Here is a 20680-nt window from a genome sequence, read left to right as displayed (position 1 = left end):
ACCTAATCTTTATATACCCTCCTATTGTTAGGTCAAAATATATTGAGAATATTACATCTGTCCAGATTCTATGTTTTATTTGTCCAAAGTCTTTGCATTATGAACATAACTATACGCAGTTTCAGTCTTACGTAAGAAGTTTAATCAAACTATCACTAACACTACAACTATAATCAAACAGTCACAATCAACTTAGCGTTAGCAATTTATCAGTTGAGTAAGTAATCTACCAAATATCACATATATATCTTATTGAATCTACCAAAACTTAACATAGTCATGAACTTTCATAGATTACATTAAAAGTTAAAATACTATATTGAAAACGTTTGATATTTGATAAACAATTAATGGAAAAATGGTAGAATCGTAAGAAAATATATATGTATATATATATATATATATATATATGTTAGATGTCGATATGTATATATATGTATGCTTATGTTTTAAGATTAAAATCCTTGATGTTCTGATGAGTAATAACAGCATATTTTAATTTCCAATAAGAGAGAGAAATAAAACGTCCACTTTTTGACATATCTTTACACTGTCACAATTTTAAAAAATAATAAATGTGCTTAAGGAAGAGTTTGAAAGAGATAAGTTTTGAGAAAAATCTATAATATACCAACTTCGTTTTGTTTTTTCATAAATTAATCAGATTTTTCTCATTATCACATAAGTTTTAAACATGATTTTATTTTTAATTCGAAACAAACGTAAGAAAATATATTTTAATTAAAGCCATACTAAAATATGCACTTCTTATAAAATAAAACAGAAATCGTTCTTCAATATATAAACTTTACCTTTTTCATATTTGCGCTGTAAGCTTTGTCAAAAGCGTCGAAGAATGATATGTAACATTATACTGAAATGTTTTAATCATATCAGGCATCACATTTCGTTCTTCTTCCCTACCTTCCCTTCCATTAAAAAAAGATCTTTATTCTATTCTTCATGTTCATTATCGTTTTCCATTTCATTATAAACTACATCGCTTTCATTCTCTGAAGAACTGCTATCAAAACCTTCATCACGGCCGACGTAATGAGCATCATCTAGAAATATAAACGCTATAAATACAATTTGCTTTTGGAGCGTACACAATATGAGAGGACGAGGAAAAACGATTACCTTCGTCTCTCCGATTTTGCTGACCTTGCACATCAAAGTCAAGCGGATTGGCCATTTCCAATATTCTGAGTAACCACATAGGAAAACCGTTTTGCATCACGTAAATGTCGTTTTCATTTTCAAGATCGTTTTCCAGCACGTCAATAAATGGCTGCAAGTCCTCATTGTCATCAGCGTCCACAGCCATCATGTTATTACCTTCGTCGTCCCTGTTGTTGTTCGCCAAATCACCGTTCTCCACTTCGACCGGTTCTAAAATACCGAACCTTGGCGCTTCCGCAACGCTCGGCGACTCGGAGTCCGGTATATGATCCTGAGCTATGCTGGATAAGTCATATTCCGGTGTTATGTCCTGCGCGGAAGCGGTATTCGGATAACCGGAATCCATAATCTCGGGAGACCAACTGTTCGGAGAAGTCTCGAGCGGAGAGGACGCTTTAGTTTCGACACTATCTATTAATCTGGTGATACTCGACATATTTACATCTCTATTTCCGGGCTCCTTCATAACGTTTTCTTCGTTTCTCGACATTGATGCAAACTGAACGCTACTTCTATCCTCACTGCTACTAGAAGGTACAAACTTATCGTCTAGAACACTAGCTTCTTTGGCACATTCAGAAGAACATTTACCATTTCTTCGTAATTTCGAACTTAAAAATTCTTTAGGCGGACTTAAACATCTTTTGCTAATATTTGTCCGTGAATCACTAGCCAGCACGTTGTCTAGATATGCTTTTGCGTTAATATCGTCCAGTTTCGACAATGCTGAAACGTTTCCCTCCTCAGGCTTCATGGTTTTGTCACCCGACGATAAAACGTACGTATCTACATTTTGTACATCAGTCTCATGATTGATTATACTACCGCTCTCCGCTGCAGACTTTCTATTATCTCCATTTTCGGTGAAAGTAGAGGCGCTGAATTCTTTATTCTCTGAACATGATTCTTGCTGCGTCTTATTATCAGCGGAACAATCTGTATTGCGTTTTGCGTCTGTGTCTTTATCATTACTGCTTGATGAAGTTGTGCTTATTGTTCCTACAACACTATTAGATATCTGAGTATTTGCTATTGAGCTATTACCAATATTCATTTCATTGGTTTTCTTGATTGTTTCTGTTATGCTTGACAACAAGTTACTATCCGCAGGCACAAGATCTTCGTTTTCGATATACCTCTGCTCGAGGGTACTAGGCATCTTTCTAGGTGAACTTGTAAACTTTGGTTGATTTTGAAAACTACTACTATAAATGTTTGCTGACAGTTTGTCTGCCACGTTAACATCCTCGCAGACTTGTTCTTCCATTGCAGTAATATTACCTCTCTCGACGTTACAATCGCTGTTTACCTCCACATTAGAGCCGTTTTCCAAGAAATTTCTTTTGCTTCTTCGCAAGCAATCTTCTTCAGCACCACAGTAGTCTACATTCCCAGTTGCTTCATTCATTTCTGATTGGCAAAAAGTATTGTTCAGAACTGCGCTTTGATACGATTCGTTTTGATGTGTGCTGTAATTTTGCAAAGAGTTGTTCAACTCAAAACTGAGGTAAAGTGGTTCGGGTGACGTTGACGAGCGCGAGACAGATAGATGCGGTTGACAATTTAACGTCGAAGCTCTCTGCATGCTTCTTAAATTTAATTCATCTTCCTGTGACAGAGGTGGTTCTATCGTGACAATATCAACTAATCTTTTCGTTGTATTATTTGGTGCTGAACTACTGCTGGGTGCTGCCGAGACCATTATTGTTAACGCATCAGACTGAATGATTTGAGTTTTCCCATTTAATTCATTGTTGTCTAAAGTGAGAGGAATTGAGTTACCTGACAACTCTTCTATTGTAACTCCTGCAGTATCGTTAACTGTCAAACAGTTCGTATCACCACCATTGCTGATTGGCCTTTCGGAAACGTGAGCTTCATCTCCTGGATAAACTTCCCCATCAAACAGATACGTATTTTCCAGAGTGACAGAGCGATTTTCGGGTATCACGATGCTTTCTTCATTCCAATCGGTGTATGGAACTTGTAGAAGTAAAGATTCTTCATCTGCTATCGGTGGTTCGTTTATGGACGAATGAGAACCAAAATCGTTCCACGCGATCAGGTTGTCGGCATCGTCTGAGAAATCTGCCACCACGCTGCACTCCAAGGGATCATCGCTATGATCGGATTCAGATTCCATTGTAGAGTTCTCGAAGGGTAGGACCACTGGTCCGTCTTCTCCATCTTTGATGACCATTCTGTGCTCCACTAAAAGCGACTTTAATGCGTCTATCGTAATGGGGACCTCCTTTATGAAAGACAATACTTTGTTGAGAGGTACTTCCTCTAGCATTTCCGTGCCATGATAGGCCAAGAAATTAATGTAATATAGTGCTTCGTCCAGTATCTTTTGCTCGTCCGTACGAGAATCGAAGAATACAGGGTACTCAAATCTGGCCACTGTCTTATACAAGTCACTCATCACTGGTTGAATGCACTCTACTTGTGATTCAAGATGAAACACCGCCATTTGTGTGCATGAACCGACTTCTTCAGTACCCTCAGGTCCGTTACAGATTCCATGAAACGTTACACTGTAAGCTGGATATCTCGTCACAATGTTCTGTGCCCTGTTAACAAATAAGTGATGAAAATAAATCGATGAAATTCTCTGAGCCCAGAACCCTTTACTTTTTCTAGTATCTCAATCTTAACAACTCACCAGTCTTGAAACTGTTCCCTCGTCCACTCAAACTTGTGATCTGGATGCCTGTAACCTGAGAAATTTGGAAACAGCACGTTGAAATCCGCATTTGGTGTTGTTATTATTGCTACTTTTGGCATGATGTATCCAAATATATTATGAGGAAAGTCTATCAATTCGCTCAGGTACATGTGCTCGACCCTAAACACAAAATTTTCTTAGCTATAATAAAAAATAATTAGCTAAAATAAAGAAAAATAGACATAAATACATTTTATCTCCCTCCCTCTCTCCCCCCCCCCTACTTTATCTAAACAGAATGAATGGAGACTAAACTAGGACAGCAATACTCAACAACATGACAACGTACAATTCAATACAAATTACAGCATCCATATTCTGCAACCTCAGGTCATTTTGAGTCACGCTACCGCAGCATATTTCAATTGTAAGCGGGCTCTTTCGCCGGTGTACATAATCCATAGTGTATGGTTTTGCTTTGACGTTGTTCCTTTCCAGCATTTCCTCATCGATATCAACACAGAGTATCTCTTCTACACCAGCTAAATGCTTCAAGAAAGTTAGGAAGCCCAACTCGGAACACCCAAAATCGACAACCTGTTAAGAAAAAATTTCGAAACAGTCGTTATGTAAACTTACGTCGAGACAACGAGACAAATTTAAGACGAATGAATCAAAACGCTTCGAGATGCACGCCGTTTCATTGCTCGAACGCTTGCGCTCGTTTCACTGTATAGCAGCTCGAGATCAGCTAAGAAACACAAAAGGCGAAGGCAGCTAAGAAACTTACGCAAGTGTGCCATAGAACCGCTATAAAACTCGGAGACAGACTCGGAGTGTAACTATTTACGTTACGATATTACAGTCATGGTTTTACATTGCGACGTAACGCGATACGCGAGCCGTTAATACCTTTCGCAGTTTCCCCTCGTACTTGGGATCGATAAGCACGTTCAGCACAGCATTGTATCTCTGTATGTACGCCGGCGGCGAGAATTTCAGTTGGGTTTTCGGCAACACGGCATCCTCGTCGCACGAGACCTCATTGCGCATCTCGCAGGACTCTTTGTGAAATTTCGCCTCTTGCGCGGCGTCGTGCAATATCGCCAACGGATTTGCATGATACCTCTTGTACACGTACTTGCTGAGCGAATACAGCACATGGAACAGCACGAAAATCATGTTCGAGGCAACCTCTCACGACCCTTTGTCACGGCGAACTCGTACAGCACCGTGCACGAGGTAATGCGCAACCGACGATGCTCGCGGCCATAATGTTTTGCCGCGATAACGGTCGCTACAAGGGCATTGGCAGTTTCGAACACGCAGTTGTGAACGCACGATCCGCTTCGGCAAATGACGCCGCGATGTCGCGTATCGCGGCTGTTGATTATTATTACGCTCAATCTTTCGCGCGCGAAATGTTAAGTATACCGTACACGCGTGAAATTAAAGCTCGTGTATCGAACATCTCCGAGCAAGCATGGCGCCTCGCGTTTGAAAGCAACATTCAGGTAATGGACGAGAGTAATATTGTTGCACGATAAAAATAGAGGTTCAATTTGTAAATCCATGCCGCCACTATTTAATATTAGTTTAATATAATTTAATTTAATTATTAGTTTGTTAGTTCACTGGCATGATTGCATGAATATTGCTTTTCGATATCTACTAATAGGTTATTCATTGTTGAGCCTGTGCAGACAAATTCGCGCCACTCAGTGGTTTCGATACTTCGATAATCGAAGTCGCCTGTCGATTCGAGTTGGTTTTGAATCGTGGTCAGTCGCAAAGTGCGCCATAGCGGATTGTGAAATTGCGTTTTGTTCGTTCGGGCAAAATTCGGTTACTTTACGCGATTGTTTATCATTTGAAAGCGAGTTTTTGTGATTGGTGCACGAAACGTTGTCGAGAGTACTTTAAAACACCGAATATTTATTGTGATGCAATCGTTTCGTAATAGTATAGTCGGCATCGCAAATTCGCCGTCAACAATCAACCTCTACATCGTCCTTCTCGAAATCACGCGAGACTTTCTTTGCATCTCGCACGCCATTATTTTTGCACAGTGAAGATGCGATAACCGGTTCACGATTTATCACCAGGCACGTAAGTGATATTATTTTTACTTTAGATTTTATATAATATTAGATGAATTTTATAGATTCATTTGACAATCACTGAAACTTTATGCAATTATCAATGGCGTCTTGTTGGCGGTTCCAAATTAAAATTTTTTAAAATTATATTTTGTAATTTTAATAAAACGCTTGACATGAGAGGGGAAATAATTGGATGATATAGAAGTGACAATAAGCCAGAGATGTTCAATATGTTCGTTCGACATAATTTATTTGGAATTCGATAATAATTAAAATAATATTGCATGACGGAATAGTGGTAGCAGTCTACTCATTTTCTAGTAAAGCGACGGTATACACGTTACAACGATTTACACAAATTAAAATCAATTATCGATTCTTTTCAACGCTTCTGCAACGCTTTCGTTCTTCTGCACGTGTATACTCACATGATATTAAGCCGATGTGATGTTTTAATTTCACACGGTTCATTTATGCGCTTTGAAGATTTTTAATTCTTCCGCATTACTAAGTAGACCTGATATTACATATTACATTATTTCTCTCGATATATATTTTATATATATATATTTTTTTATACACATATATATCTTCATATAATTTTTATACGCATGTGCACATTTTTGTAAACGCGTGCAAATATATTATGCACGAGATCTCTCGATGACTGTGTGTTAATCAGTCCACAGGAACATAAAACTTAATTTAACATTACAATTTATTATTTCAATAGTAGGTCTATCTACACAATAGCGTTATGGAATCTATATCCTTACATGAACGTCCATATTTCGAATTATTTACAAAGGTACTGTCAGAGATACTAGCTCTCGTTCTTTCGCTTTTTTTCTATCTTGCAAAAATATGGATTGTCAGTAGCTTTCTTATAACCATCTGCTCGAAAGCACGATTGATTGAATAAGTTAGACAAATAAATGCATCCAAAATGGAGAGAAATGCACTTGCATTGCAAACAACTTGCATCAAAGCTATTATTTTCGAGCATACTTTCTTGCTTTATGAAAAGAACCGTAAATCGCGCGTGCATACGTTATTATAAATAGTGCGATTAAAAAGGCTTATGTTTCTTACGAAATGCTTCCGCACGACAATCGCGGTACATCAGAGCATTTACGTTCAATATAAAATTATATATATTATATATAGTTCTCACATTTTTTATATAATACACTACACCTCAATTTTATAAAATCCTGCTTAGAATACAGGATACTTTTGTGCTTTTAAATTGTTATATCTTTTTTTCTTTTGGCGTGACTTGAAGAGCTTCGGAAATGAAACAATGTAATCATATGTGAGGGTTTTTTGATAGTCAAGCAACGGCATTTCAACTACAAATATATGCTTTTTGCATCAAAAGCATCAGATAAAAATTTTTATATCATATGTACATGCATGTAAAGTTTTAGTAAAAATATGCAGTTCTTTGCGTCACATAATCTATGTCTTCTTAAAATATCAAGTACAGATCAAAATAGAAATTTTTACGTTAAAAATACAATGCCCTCAACAGCTGTTTGTAGAAAGATAGGCAGAAAAATAGCATCTGCTTATACATATATATAAGCGGATTAAGAGCATTTAATTCAATTTGGTTAAGATGTGTTTTCGCATTGCACGTAATTCTTTAAAAAGTGGATTCAATTCACTTAATATAGGCGTTTACTTAATATTTATCATTAAGCAAAACGAGTCATGATTCTTCTTCGATATATATAATAGCTACAATTACATTTAATTACTTACATTGTCATTATAATTAAAAAAATATATTTTTTGATAAAAGACATGTGTGTATATTAAATTTGAAATTTTCTATTATGAAATGTCGCGGCGTAATAATTAAGGATTAACAAGTAACATTTAATAATAAAAACTGTACTGTTCTGATGTAATCAAGTATAAAGAAATGTATGTAATTTTCATAATGAACTTCCACGTTGCTCAAAGATACAGATTTAAATAGTATTGTAAATCATCAAAATTTAGACCGTATAAAATATTTTCTTATAATTTTGTGACAACGCAATTTACATAAATGAAAGAGAGAAATATTGAAAATATTTTCTTGAAATTGAAAATTTACATGTTAGCGAACTTACGAACGCATATTACGTTTCGAGTTATGTTAATTCGTACCATGATCATAAACAATTTCCTAAAATCACATTACTATTACTTAGATTATTTGATTTTTTTACATTCTGCCACATTAATATATCTACTGTTACTTTGAGCTTGTGTGTTATAATCACTTTTCCATGGACTCAACAGAGATGAGTTCTATTAAAATTCTTTTAACAAATGTCTGATTGTAACGAATTATTATAAAATGATACAACTTCGCGTGGTTAGGCATTCCTGACACCGTGTATGTACGTCACACGTGATGTTACAAATGTTACAAATGCCATGGCACTTAAGGAGTCTTATCTTCCAGATAATGAATTCTTCCTAACTACGCCTTTACAATATAATAAAATCATATCACAAGACTCGAATCGTTCATCTCTGACCTAGGTGCATAATTAACGTGAAGATATAATACTACAGTAAATATCACACATGGAGCAATGATATTTCAATTAAATACATCGTAGCGACTTTACTAAGAACAAAAGTCGGCTCATTAATCGCATTATACGAAAAGAATTAAAGTTACAAGCGGTACATATTTGACAATAGTCAAATTACACTCATTCGTAAAATGATAATACACTTTCAGGAAACAGTAAGCTCAGGCATACGACTGATCAAACGATATAGTTATTTTATTTCCTTTCTCGACCCAATTTCTAAGACGTCCTCTGAGTTCCTCGAGACTTTTCGACTTTGCCTTATTTATCCTCTTGTACTTTACGTCTTTTGGCTTCGTCACGGATCTGTGATTGCTCATTACCCTGTTGTACGTCACCTAAAAGTAAACGGTATTCGAAAAATATCAATTTACCTGTATATTAACATAATCTTTAACAATCAATTACAAGAAAAGTTAAGATGTGAGATATATTCTAAATTAAAAAAAAACATCCAAGACCTTTGCGCATTACATTTTAGATTAAGACACATTTCCCATCGCACTTCAGATGTGAATGCCTTAGCTATTTTCTGATGTGTCGAATTTCTTATTTGTTGAAAGGATATCAAGTTATTTTACCTGTGCCTGTTGGCTCTCATCTCTGGGTCTTTCGGGCGGAGAATCCGTTTCTTGAGCCAGCCTCTCGAAACTACCATAGAGATCCTGAAGCCTCCCTTTTCCGTTGCCTAAGCTTTTCGCTCTCCTGTCCTCATACTCCGAGTTTTCCGTTGATTCGGATGGATCCTGATTGTTTTCGCTGTCGCCATCTTCCTCCACGGAATACACGGTTTCCAGGATTTCAGGTCTCCGGAGGAAACCGTTACACCGTCGCATCGACGAGTACTTGTTTGATGGTTCAACCGCATCGGACACGGAACGGATCACAGTTACGTCAGTAATATTAGAACGAAACCTGCGGAATAGTATTACAACTTGATATAGGCCATTTCATTTATTAGAATTATATTTTCAAATCTTATTACAAATTACAGATCGTTTAAGATAGATTTAAAATAGACTTAAAATAGATATATTAGCAATTTAAAATTTACATATTCTTTTGTTTAATCATTTTTATAAACGTGCCTTATAAAAATTTCCTTCGAATTCTATTTTCGAATACCGTCCATGCAATCAATATAAAATTGAATCTATTTTAGAAATGCATACCTTGGCGGGGCAGGATCGTCGGCGGTCTCCTCAAGCACCACGGCGCTGTCGCTATCTCCCAGACTGTCCAATCTGTCCAAGGCGTCGCAAGGTGGCGAGTCTCTGGTGCCCGTGCTCCTCTCCGCCAATCTATTCTGCAATTGCCGGATCACCCTCTGCTGTCGTAGAATAATGGATTCTCGTTGGCTCAAACTCGCCTCGATGTCTTTCTGCTTCCTGCAGAGTCTCGACTCGAACAGCAGAAGCTGTGACGACAACGTCCGCAGTTGCTCGGCCTTCTCCCGCGTCAATCGGGCCACCAGGTCCTCCTGCGAATCGTTACATTTGATTTAAGCATCGACTGCGCCAGGTCAATTGCAAAACAATATCACGGGCTTTTCCACGTGCAGACTGTACTCGCGCTAATAATAATTAATAACGGCGCAATCGCGATTGCGAACTGGCCCTCGCGGCGTTGTTTCACCAGTGGTTCCGAATATTAAGTAATTAATTAGCGGACAATCGACGCTGCGTGTTATTAGCATTTACTTGGCGCTGTTGATTAATTCCCTCGCCTATTCCACGTAACTTAAGCCGGTTTCTCCCGACCGAAATACCGTTCGACTCGATGTTGCTTAGCAAGACGCTACGGTATTAGATTGTACTTTTGCTTGACACCGGTTCGTATTTTCACAAACATCTCGAACCTCTTTGCCTTACGCGAAATGTAGTAGTGCCGAACAAGTAGTGCGTTCCGCTTGCATGCATCGATACGCGTGAAGCCGCGTGTTTGCACAACGGTATACGGTATACGCGTATTTGCGTGTATCCGGCCATCGCTTTGCATGAGCATTGCGCTCGCGTCTCTTCCTTCCGTCCTCCTGCAAGGAGGACGAGTCCATTACTCCCGCTATTGTGCAACGTAAATGGCACCGTGAGATGGTCATCAACTTCGCGTCATCAGGTGCTATCGTCATTACGCATCACGCACTTCGTGAACAGATGCAGAACGAAAATAATTGAGACGTTTCAGTAATGAATACGCACGTGTAAAAACGCTGGTTAATATTTCAATGAATATTTATATAGATTTCATATTTACATAGAAAATAAGAAATTATACTATAAAGAATATTTTTGAGAAAAGAAGACGGGAAAGATAGCTTTGATATCTTTTTCCACTCAGGGATTTGTTTCATGCAGTACATATTTGATACAGATACAGATTATCTTCTTTGTTATGTAACTAGAATAAAAATTTAGTCAATAACAGTCATTAAACAAAAGACTTCATACAAATTTGTGCAATCTCATTAAATGTTACAGTTCGATTCATTTCCTATAGATTGAAATTTTCATCAAATTTATTTTCCAAATATGAGATAATAAAACACTTTCAATCGTCCATTTCAATCGAGTTTTCTATTTGAGATTAAAAAAATAAATATTTTAAACTATCGCTATAATTCACAATATCACGTAATAGAAAAGAATAATTGAACATTGATGGTATCACTATTCGCGTTCCTCTGGCAGTATATTGTTACGTTATACAAAAGCATAATCTTTCTGATGAGTAGAAAACATGTAAACAGTGGACAGACAGCTGATTATCGGGAGCGGAGAGGTTTGCATTATTCAAAACCGCACATCCTTTTATTGTCGCCGTGCCATTCGTGCTCAGGTACATTACGAGAAATCGCTTTTACTGCCAAAACCGATTTATCACGACGTATTAATATTCCCCTCGTTTGAAATCGACAAAAGTACACGGAAAGTCGTTATTCGCAATCTGCGCGCATCGGCCGTTTCGCCGGCGTATTTCCACGCGCAGAGCCAGAATAATCGGGTAGCCAGAGAGGTAGGAGAAAGAAGATCATTCCATAGCAATTATTCCCCCGTAGATTGCCGGCGAATTTAGTGGGAGAGCTCCTTTTTTTCTCGCGGGGCTACCTCGCGAACCGGGAATCGTCTGTAGTCACGCAAAGTCAGACGCGAAATCGTAGGATGTCACGAGATGCTCCGGCTTTATCCCGGAAGTGCACGGAAACCTCTTTACGGCAACGGCTCGTGGCGGCGATGTCGTTTTGCTCACCCACTGGAATTCGTCTTGCTCTATCAGCGTCGTTACGGAGTTAATGTACACGGGGTGCTCGAGAGCAAAGAATATTTTAGGAATGGACAGTGACAAATTCCGACTTAATCTCCCTCTCACGAGTTCAGAGGAATTCCAGAGAAATTCAATTATGTATAATAAACACAAGGAATAAAAGATTTGTAACAGAAAAGATTTTGAGCTGAGGCTCGAGAGTGCTAAATACGAATATAAATGCTCGTTAAAGCTTTGATTCTCGACTGATTTGCGTTGAAGCTTAATTCGATGAAGATTTTACTCGCAATTTACTCGTTTACGATATGCAAACGTAGACAACGTTTATTTATCATAAAACATTTTCCCGTCCGCCTCTCTTCAAAGCACCGAGAAGATATGTAGCCGCTCGCATTTAAATGGATCACCGTGTATCTAATATTTCACTGTCCGTAACATCGGTTCGGGCCGGGCGTGTTTTATGGTTTTCAGAGGTAATAGCTTTGATCGATCGTTTTGCGTTTTCCCCTCCGACCGATCTCCTCGTCGAAGATGAGGCGAGCTGGGATTGCCTTTGCATGTAGAAATCTTCCTCGTAATTGAAACTTACCTGCAATTTTAGGGTCCTTCGCCAGGCGAGCATTTGGTGAGCTTGCGCCCGCTGCCTCGCCCTGAATGCCGCTATGACCAACTTGGCTTCCTCCAGTGACGTCACTTCCACCTCGTTACTGTCCTTTACCGATTCGCCAGACACCAAGTCACCGACGCGACGGTCCTCGTCGACGGTAGGCAATATGCAGCTGTCCATCGACGTCTCGTCGAAGCTGCAAGCAGAAAGTAGCACGGTGAGTGACTCATCGTTCCACATCTGCCAAACTTTCGGCAGCGAATATCTCGCGATGTCAAAACGCTCTCGAGTAGATTAACGCTCAAGCACTCCTCACGGCTTCCAAAGTTATGATTGGTAGCAGAGGACTCGTAAAAAGAGTGAGAGAGAGCTGCGCGACACGTTGAAGTAGCCTGCATTATATACGTGTGCACTTATCAGAATTATTGTCCATTTACTTATATGTCTAATATAGTTTCTCATGTGATACATGCTCCAATAGGTTTTATTAATCTCTGTATTTGGAGATGCAATTTTTATTATACCGAACTTTTTCTCCTTTAACTTTACCTTTGGTAATATTAAATTGCAATATTTTCAACTACGCGGTAAACTATTTTTCTATTATTAAAAACGTTTAAAAGATGTCTTAGGTAGCGAATTAAGAAATAATTAAATTATTCATGTACAATAGCACTCTTTACAATAGCACTTTATAAAACAGGAATTTACAAAGAATTACAAACTATTACGAAGAGTTTTTCATCTACGTACTAATGAATCATCTACAACTGTATGACTGTATGAAACTCGAAACGAGCATGATCGCGTACGTAGGTAACTGATCCTAATACTGAGAAACGCGATCGGCAAATAAATCAACGATCGCGGGAACGAACGGTACAACACGGTTTAATAAAACTTGCCGATCAAACCGGTACGAAAGCGATACGAAAGCGCGGAGATGTTACGTACGCCGAGTATTATTATTTCTCCCTGCCTGTTCGACGTTCGGCAAAACATATAATGCAAAAGCGTTGCGGAACAATAGCTTCATCGAATTTAGAGCCGATCTGAAGCCATCCGAAACATTTTACGCAGCTGACATTTGAAACTCGTGCGCAAGAACAAGACGATTGGCGTCCTCGATTTTTTCGATCGCTCCGTGCAATTCTCGTTGCGTCGTTCGCAATCGTTCGGATGCAAGTTCATTTTTCGAAGTTGCGGATGCTGACGATGCACGTGCGCGACTTATCGCCGCGGTCTAATGCGTTGAGAGCGAACCGTTACCGCCCGTAAATAAAAAATTATCCAGTCAAGTTATACGTTATGACTGCAACGTGAGGCCGGTATGTACGCGAGGTGTAGTGTTTCTAAAATTGAAGTCGTGCTTTCACGGGACTTTAAAGCAGCCTGGTACTCGCACGCGCGCAAACGCGAGTAAAAGTGGGGTCGCACCGCGAGACAACTCTCCGCGAGCGATATCGATTTCTATCTGGAAACATTTACATCGCATCGTATATCAAACGGATACACCTACTGCGGTCCTGAGCATAAAATCAGCCGGAATGCACATGCGAGCTGTACCATACGACCGCGCCGTCGTTCGCTGAAAACGTAAGCTCAAGCTGCCTTTGGCAGGGCGAAACCTACTCGGCTTTAAACTCGGATAGAGACACGTGTCGTAATGTCGACAGATTACCCGCTGCCTCGTCGGTAGTAAACTGGCCTCTTTTGGACTGCATGTTCACTTGAGAACCTTTGAGAGCGCCCCTTGATAATAAAATTTTGCACTGAATGCATGGCGCAAAGTGATTTTCGAATGTATTTGGCAAAAATGTCCGCTTTTGAAATAATAGTTTTATTACTAAAAAAGGCTCTTGTTCTAGCATTTCATTTTTTGTCTCTTGCAGATGCCGTAGCATAACTGAAGATAAGAGACGTGCAATTTTTAATAACTTATTACGAAGCGTTTTTGGTATTACGAAACTTTTATTTCAAATGTCATTTTATATCTATTTTCGTCAACCCTTTATAATCACATTGATTTAGTTTCGATCTCTAAGCTCGCATTACGATATACGCAACAAAAATGTACGTCTCTCGAGTTAATTTACGATGTGCTTGAAGTAAATTCAAAAACAGACTTTTACAGAAAGTTTCCTTGTTAAATTCATCTCCTGTCATCTCGCATTCATTTCGATCATGCGGAGACAAATCGGAAGAAGAGACCTGTTAACGCGCGGCTGCACTTAATCTGCATAACAAGCGGAGAGAAGCTAAATCATTTACAAATTAGTGTGCGATCTACTTAATGGCAGCATATTTACGGCAAGCATTTTTCTTGCTCTCTCTCTCTCTCTCTCTCTCTCTCTTTCTTTTCAGTCTTCAACTAATTAAGTTTGAATAAATTATGCATGAGTCGTTTGGCTGAGTCATGCTACACCGCTGATGAAGTTGACGTTTTCCTTCTCGGAGGGCATCGATCGCGGGGCGCCCTGCGTGTGAGCCAAGGATCAAAAACCCCCCGCGGTGCGTACGATAGGGAGGCGTATGTTTCCGCCAGGTAACCCTGAGAGCGAAACCACCGCTGCGATATAAATGCGTTTCCATCGCGTGCAAAAATGGCGAAATAATAAAATAGCAAAGTACAATATCCGTATGTGCACATACGTAAAAGATGATCGAGACCTTCGAGGTATCGTGATCAAGACGCGAACTGTGGCTACCATTACGATTGTTACCCGAAACGTATATTAATACGCGGAGAAATTAATTATTGATTATTATTTATTATTATTTATTATACCCGCATTGTAGCCAGAAATCTATTAAAATGCATGGATTAATTGTTAATTATCGTTTGTAATTATGAAGTATCGTTATTATTATTGTAAAATTCAATAATATCGAAATTATTGATTATTGGCTATCATTTACAGCTACTAATTATTACTGTATCCGAAATTAATTATTATTATACGAAATTATTATTAGTCGACATATTATACACATGTATAGCTATATATTTGCACTTAATATGCAGAAGTGACAACATATTTCAGAATTAATCCGATAAATCACTGACAAAGTGAAAGGCGTTTGTCAATCTCAGTCATGGTAGCTGCAGTGATTCCGAATGACGTGTACTAAAAAATATAATTAAAATTTCTTCTCTTTATAGAATAATACCCCATAAATCTCAACTGTGATTTAACACGGCGGTTATCTTAAATCCCTATGTATCCGCTGTCTGATGCAGTCACGCGCGTTGTTTTGCTCTTTTCCTGTAGGAATTAATCCGAGTTGGCCATTGTCTCGAGAGTTGGTCTCGTGATACGCACGTCGCCCTAAGGGGTCCACAAACATCTCAGGTGGGTTCCGGTAAATATTCCGCGTGCGGTACACCTATTTCGCATGCCGTGCATACACGCACGTAGTTATGCGTCGATATGTACACGACGCGATATACGCACGTCCTACTGTGCGTTACGGCCAGGTGGATATTGCGTTCGCGCAGACCTGCACGCACGGTGCACGCGAATCCCATGGCGATGCGTGTATACACGCAGACACGCCGCAGAAATACCGGGCGCTCCGGGAGCGCGGATAACGCTCGACAGGAATTACAGTCAGGTGGTGTCAAATACGGAGGACATCGTGAAACCACACATAGCCGTTCGGGGTTGCTGTCGAATGGAGTTCCGTCGGCTGATTCATAATTTTTAGGCAAATATCCGGCACATTCTCGGTTACAAGTACGATTAAACTTTCAACGCAGGTCACTCATTCATTTCCGGTCATTTCCGGTCTTCATCGTGTTCATCATGTTTAAATAATTAACGTAAAACGCACGAATGGCTTTTTTTGATCTACCCTTCTTCAGTTATGATCTTGCTTAGATCAAGATTCACTTTGCATTAAGATATACTTCTGCCACCTAAATTACGATATAATGATTTAAAGCGTGATTTCGTGCTACATGGGAGTAGATCGAAAAGCAAGTGTACCATGTTGCTCACAGCGAGATATATATAAGTGCGGAATAGCGGATTAACTTTAGCTCGAGCATGTCTCTAAACAGGAGTAGCAGATGCAGCTGTTCGGAAACCGCTACCTTTGGCTATTATTCCGTTAAAGCTGCAACGGGTTTCCGATAACGTTATGTTATTGGACGTTGTATCTACGTTAATCCATCAAGTTCTAGCCAATTTCTAGGATAAACTACCAATCAAACCTATTCAAGTTTTTAATTAATAATAACATTTTTAAAAAATAAGTTTTGTAATATATATTTTTCTGTACGTTTTCTCAGACATACAAATATTTTCCTGGCAGAATCAGAGACAAGTCTTTTAAGAGAGACGAGGCTTGAATAAACCGCTGGCCAAGTAATGAGCTTAAATGGAGATTAGTACACTAATTAAGTGATATCCCATCCAAGTAATACCGACTCGTCCCTGGTAATACCTCTCACGAGTTTATAAAATCCTCTAACGATTTATCTCTTGATCCCGCTAATCTTCTTTAGAATAGCTTGGCTCTTCGAAAGGAAGACTTTACACTCAATAGTTATTAGTTGAGATCATTGAGATTTTATAAATATTGTGGCTCTAACAAAACTGTTATTCTATTTAGTTGTAATATATATTTGTTAGTAAAAATATTAAAGAAACGGATATATAACAAATATATGTTATATATATATGTTATTAATACATTGCATATTAAATTTAAATTATAATGGTACAAAGTTAATTGATCTTTTACTGTGATATGAGTTATATTTAACTAAAAATTTATATCTCGATTGTGAGACGTGCATTTTCTCAAAAATGCAATTCTCTACATAATAAGCAGGTAAGAAATACCTGCGAACGACAGGCCAAAGGAGAAGGAAAATTAGGTTTATCTAGCTTAGAGCGTAAGATTGCATTTTCTTGTTCGTGCATGAAGTAACGAAGGTTCAGAGTTTAACGATAGCTCGCAGCTATGCTACATTCGCGCGAGACGGTTTTATGGGATCGGGAAAATTCGTGCACCAGCTGATGTACCGTCTTAATAAATTTGCGTAATAATTCAACGCGCTAGCGATGTCGCGGTAATACGTTTCGGAGCTGCAATTCCTACTTCCGCGTTCGGGGAAATTGAATCTACGCAGGAAACGCGAAAGTTTTGACAAAGAGACCTTCGTGAACTGCTACGATTCATAACCAGGGCTATCTGCCGATAACGTGGCCGACGATGTTACACAGTCGTGTGCGGCGAAATTTATTGGAATGACAGGTGGTGGTAGCGGCGAGGAGGATGGCTTCGCCTGCTCTCGAACTGCACGTGGCGTTAGGCCACGCTGTCTCAGCCATAAAATTTTTACCGCTTATCCCTTAGGCAAGCAGGTGTAGCTTCCTACATTCGGCATGATGGTGCGCGCAGATGGATATCGCGTTTCATACGAAACTCGCATGTTGCGAAAGTTTCATCCTCGTTTAAATGCTTCAAAGTGGTTTTTCTGAAATTTTAGTGTTTTAATTGCGCTAATTGCGCGGAGACACTCTGGAGATTTTCAACGTGAGGGAGTTGCGCAAGAAGTGGGCGAAATTCTGCGGAAGGGTCGCAGTGCGACATTACTCGTCGCGTTCCCTCAGGATGCATTCTACTCTCGTTATAACGCGAAAGATTGAAGTCGTAATAACACCGATGAAGTACGCGCTCCAACTTCCGCCGTGTTACACGAGGCGGAACGAGGGACGACGAGCAGGAACATCGAACGAAGCCAAAAAGCGTGACGTCGCGCGCGCGGTACATAAACCGCAATTTCTCAAGGGTGGAATATAATTTCTGTAGAGGATACTCTTTCTCTCTCTCACCCTCATACGTGCGCCGTGAAAATAAGCAGCTGTCGCTTCGATATATGGCGCCGCCGTATCGGCCGCGCGACTTGCCCAAAATTGGCAGTAATTTCAACCGTTCTGAAATGATCGTCCGGAAATGATAGCATCTGCCAAATACGCTTGCGACGACTAAGAGATTTTGTAGGACAGATACGCGCACTACGTTGATACAAGCTGTGTCGTGTGATAACTGTGATGAGATGGGGCGCAGATAGATCGCAGAGTTAGCCATACATCAATGTCTCCGCAACGATAATCTAATATAACTATATCATTATATATCTAATTCGTTCACAAATTCTTAATAATATTTGCGAATCACGACATGTAAAACATGTAGAACTTGTGCGAAAAGTTCACGCACTTTAGTATATTAATTTTCAGTTCCATTTCAAGATGTCAAGTTTCTATATTATTATTAAGTCATTAACTAAATAATCCGGATCGCATTTAGATTGCGATATAAATATTGCGATATTTTAAAGAAGTTTGGTTTTTGAAGATTGCCTATCCTGCTATAAAATTAATATACGGCAAGCTACGCTGTGCTGTTACTATATGTTTAGTTTGATCTATCGCCATGTAGACACGACCTGGATTATTTAGTTAATGATCTAATTAATAATATAATAATATGTTGCAATCCCCGTACAGAGCACCAAATGATCAAGAGCTTCAACATTTGGTTAATAATGTTCTATAAAGATAGAAACCTGGAGTAAAGGATGGACCTCGTAAAAGGGGTTCGTATGTGGTTGCTGCCACGCAAATCAAAGTACGTTTTAGCTTTAACGTATCCGCCCGCCGGAAACGACAAGTATGGTCCACCTACGCTGCTGTCTAGCCCGTGCAGACGCTATTCGTGAACCGTAAAGGTACATTCGCACTATGCGGGCCTCTTGCAAACGCATGAGAACGTTCACCGTTTAATTCAAATGTCGAATTAATGATCAATGCTTTTCTCGTTCCAGGATAAATCTTAAAAAGAAGAACACACGTACAAACTTGAAAATTGTAAAAATTGTAAGGCATCTACCAAGCTGGAAGTAAGTAGATAGCGGAAGTAATAAAGAAATTTTCACATTTCGCAATCCTGGTGGAACAAACTGATGCTGAAAGATATATTTTATATTAGCAGCAATTGCATTATACAATATAACAAAAGCCATTTGTGCGTGTTTATCACGAGCGAGAAATAAGCTTGAGGGAATTCAGCTAGTCTCGATTTCCGGTACAAACGTACCCTCAGCACCATCGTCCATGATTACCATCGTCGACGGGCATGAAACAAGGAGCGCGGCCAGCACGACGGCCTGACTTATCGCGCGTGGCGACCGGGACCAACTCATATCCGGTTCCTGCCGCGTGCGTTGCTTATACACCTGCGTCACCTGGACGTCAAGCTCACCCGGGTTTCACGTCCCGGAGCCCTTTTACCGTTAAATGAGCGGACAAACAATCGGAGCGACCGTCCCGCCCCCAACCTGGCAATAGCCTTTTCACAAATACCGAGCGATCGAACGGTATACGTGTGTACCTGTCTCGTATCCGCGAACGGCTGGAACAATAGGACCAATACGATTAGCTTTTCATCGCTGCGAACCGCGGCTGAGCATCGTTTATTGTTTTACGTCGCGTGTTTCGGGAAAAAATAGAAGGGGAAAAAATATGCATCGCGCCGCTCGTTTCGAGGGCTTCTTCGATCTCCTCGCTGCCTTCGATCGCAACGCTGCGGATATAAACGAGAGGAAGGTTTAATTTTCAGAGGATGATTAAGGATAATTAATCCGCGCCTGGTCGCACGCGGCCTCGGCCGCAGGCGTATCGACGGGATATTGATGGGGACAGTAATTTGCAGGAACAATACCGGAACACACTGTTAACAAATCCCACGATCCTATTGGAGGTGATCACACGGCGGTACTCGGCAACGGCCAATTTTCATTACGATGCGGTAATACATTTCGGCTTGCCATTTGGGCTGCGTCCGAGTCTCGGCCAATTATACTCCGCTTGTGTACAATCAACAGAAATCAATAACACCTTGTCATCACATCCAGCCCCATCGTATGTATCTCCTATGCAGTTAATCGAGACGATTGTGATATACCGGGATATACGTGACTACGTGATGTGTATCGCTACTGCTTGCAATAGCAAAATCTGCATAATCGTCATAAAATCATTAAGATCAGACGATTATCGATTTAATCCTACGAAAATCAGACTATTTCATCATGTCCTCATTATCGCCGTTGCACATCGCTCGTTTTCGTAATGGTCGATTTACAATGCTTGTCAATTTACAGCATCCAATATCAGTGTGAATTAATGCGCTACGATAATCCTAATGCTTGTCGCAGCGCTAATCGGTCAGATCGTCGCGCAATCGC

At 39.6% G+C, this 20680-nt stretch overlaps 2 protein-coding genes across 8 annotated transcripts in view; both read right to left on the bottom strand.

Moving 5' to 3' along the window:
* Positions 1-58: 58 nt before the first annotated feature.
* LOC105277818 lies at positions 59-5395 on the bottom strand. Its single transcript, XM_011336466.3, has 5 exons — positions 4763-5395; positions 4200-4447; positions 3848-4030; positions 1141-3755; positions 59-1064 (listed from the first exon to the last, which is right to left on the bottom strand). Exons 1-5 carry the CDS (start codon positions 5030-5032, stop codon positions 955-957), a joined length of 3426 nt encoding a protein of 1141 aa, XP_011334768.1. The 5' UTR covers positions 5033-5395; the 3' UTR covers positions 59-954.
* Positions 5396-6185: 790 nt separating this feature from the next.
* Positions 6186-20680, bottom strand: part of LOC105277821 — a 110928-nt gene continuing 96433 nt past the window's right edge. For all 7 annotated transcript variants that reach the window (XM_011336469.3, XM_011336468.3, XM_011336470.3 and 4 more), the window contains exons 3-6: positions 12400-12613; positions 9722-10029; positions 9131-9464; positions 6186-8887 (exon numbers count right to left, since the gene is read on the bottom strand). In XM_011336469.3, the coding sequence (XP_011334771.1) occupies positions 8711-8887; positions 9131-9464; positions 9722-10029; positions 12400-12613 (1033 nt within the window). In that variant the 3' untranslated portion in view covers positions 6186-8710. The remainder of the gene's footprint in view (positions 8888-9130; positions 9465-9721; positions 10030-12399; positions 12614-20680) is intronic.

The sequence above is a fragment of the Ooceraea biroi genome, chromosome 1 (genome assembly GCF_003672135.1).
Source record: "Ooceraea biroi isolate clonal line C1 chromosome 1, Obir_v5.4, whole genome shotgun sequence".
Classification (NCBI taxonomy): Eukaryota; Metazoa; Arthropoda; class Insecta; order Hymenoptera; family Formicidae; genus Ooceraea; species Ooceraea biroi.
This window is presented reverse-complemented; position numbering and strand designations above follow the sequence as displayed.

What these genes read in the sequence shown, in the direction of transcription:
- LOC105277818 (XM_011336466.3), bottom strand. Translation starts at nt 5,032, where the DNA reads ATGATTTTCGTGCTGTTCCATGTGCTGTATTCGCTCAGCAAGTACGTG. An exon ending in AGGGAACAGTTTCAAGACTG is followed by an intron (nt 3,756 to 3,847) that starts GTGAGTTGTTAA and finishes ATTTGTTAACAG; the next exon opens with GGCACAGAACATTGTGACGA. An exon ending in GCAAAATCGGAGAGACGAAG is followed by an intron (nt 1,065 to 1,140) that starts GTAATCGTTTTT and finishes TTATATTTCTAG; the next exon opens with ATGATGCTCATTACGTCGGC.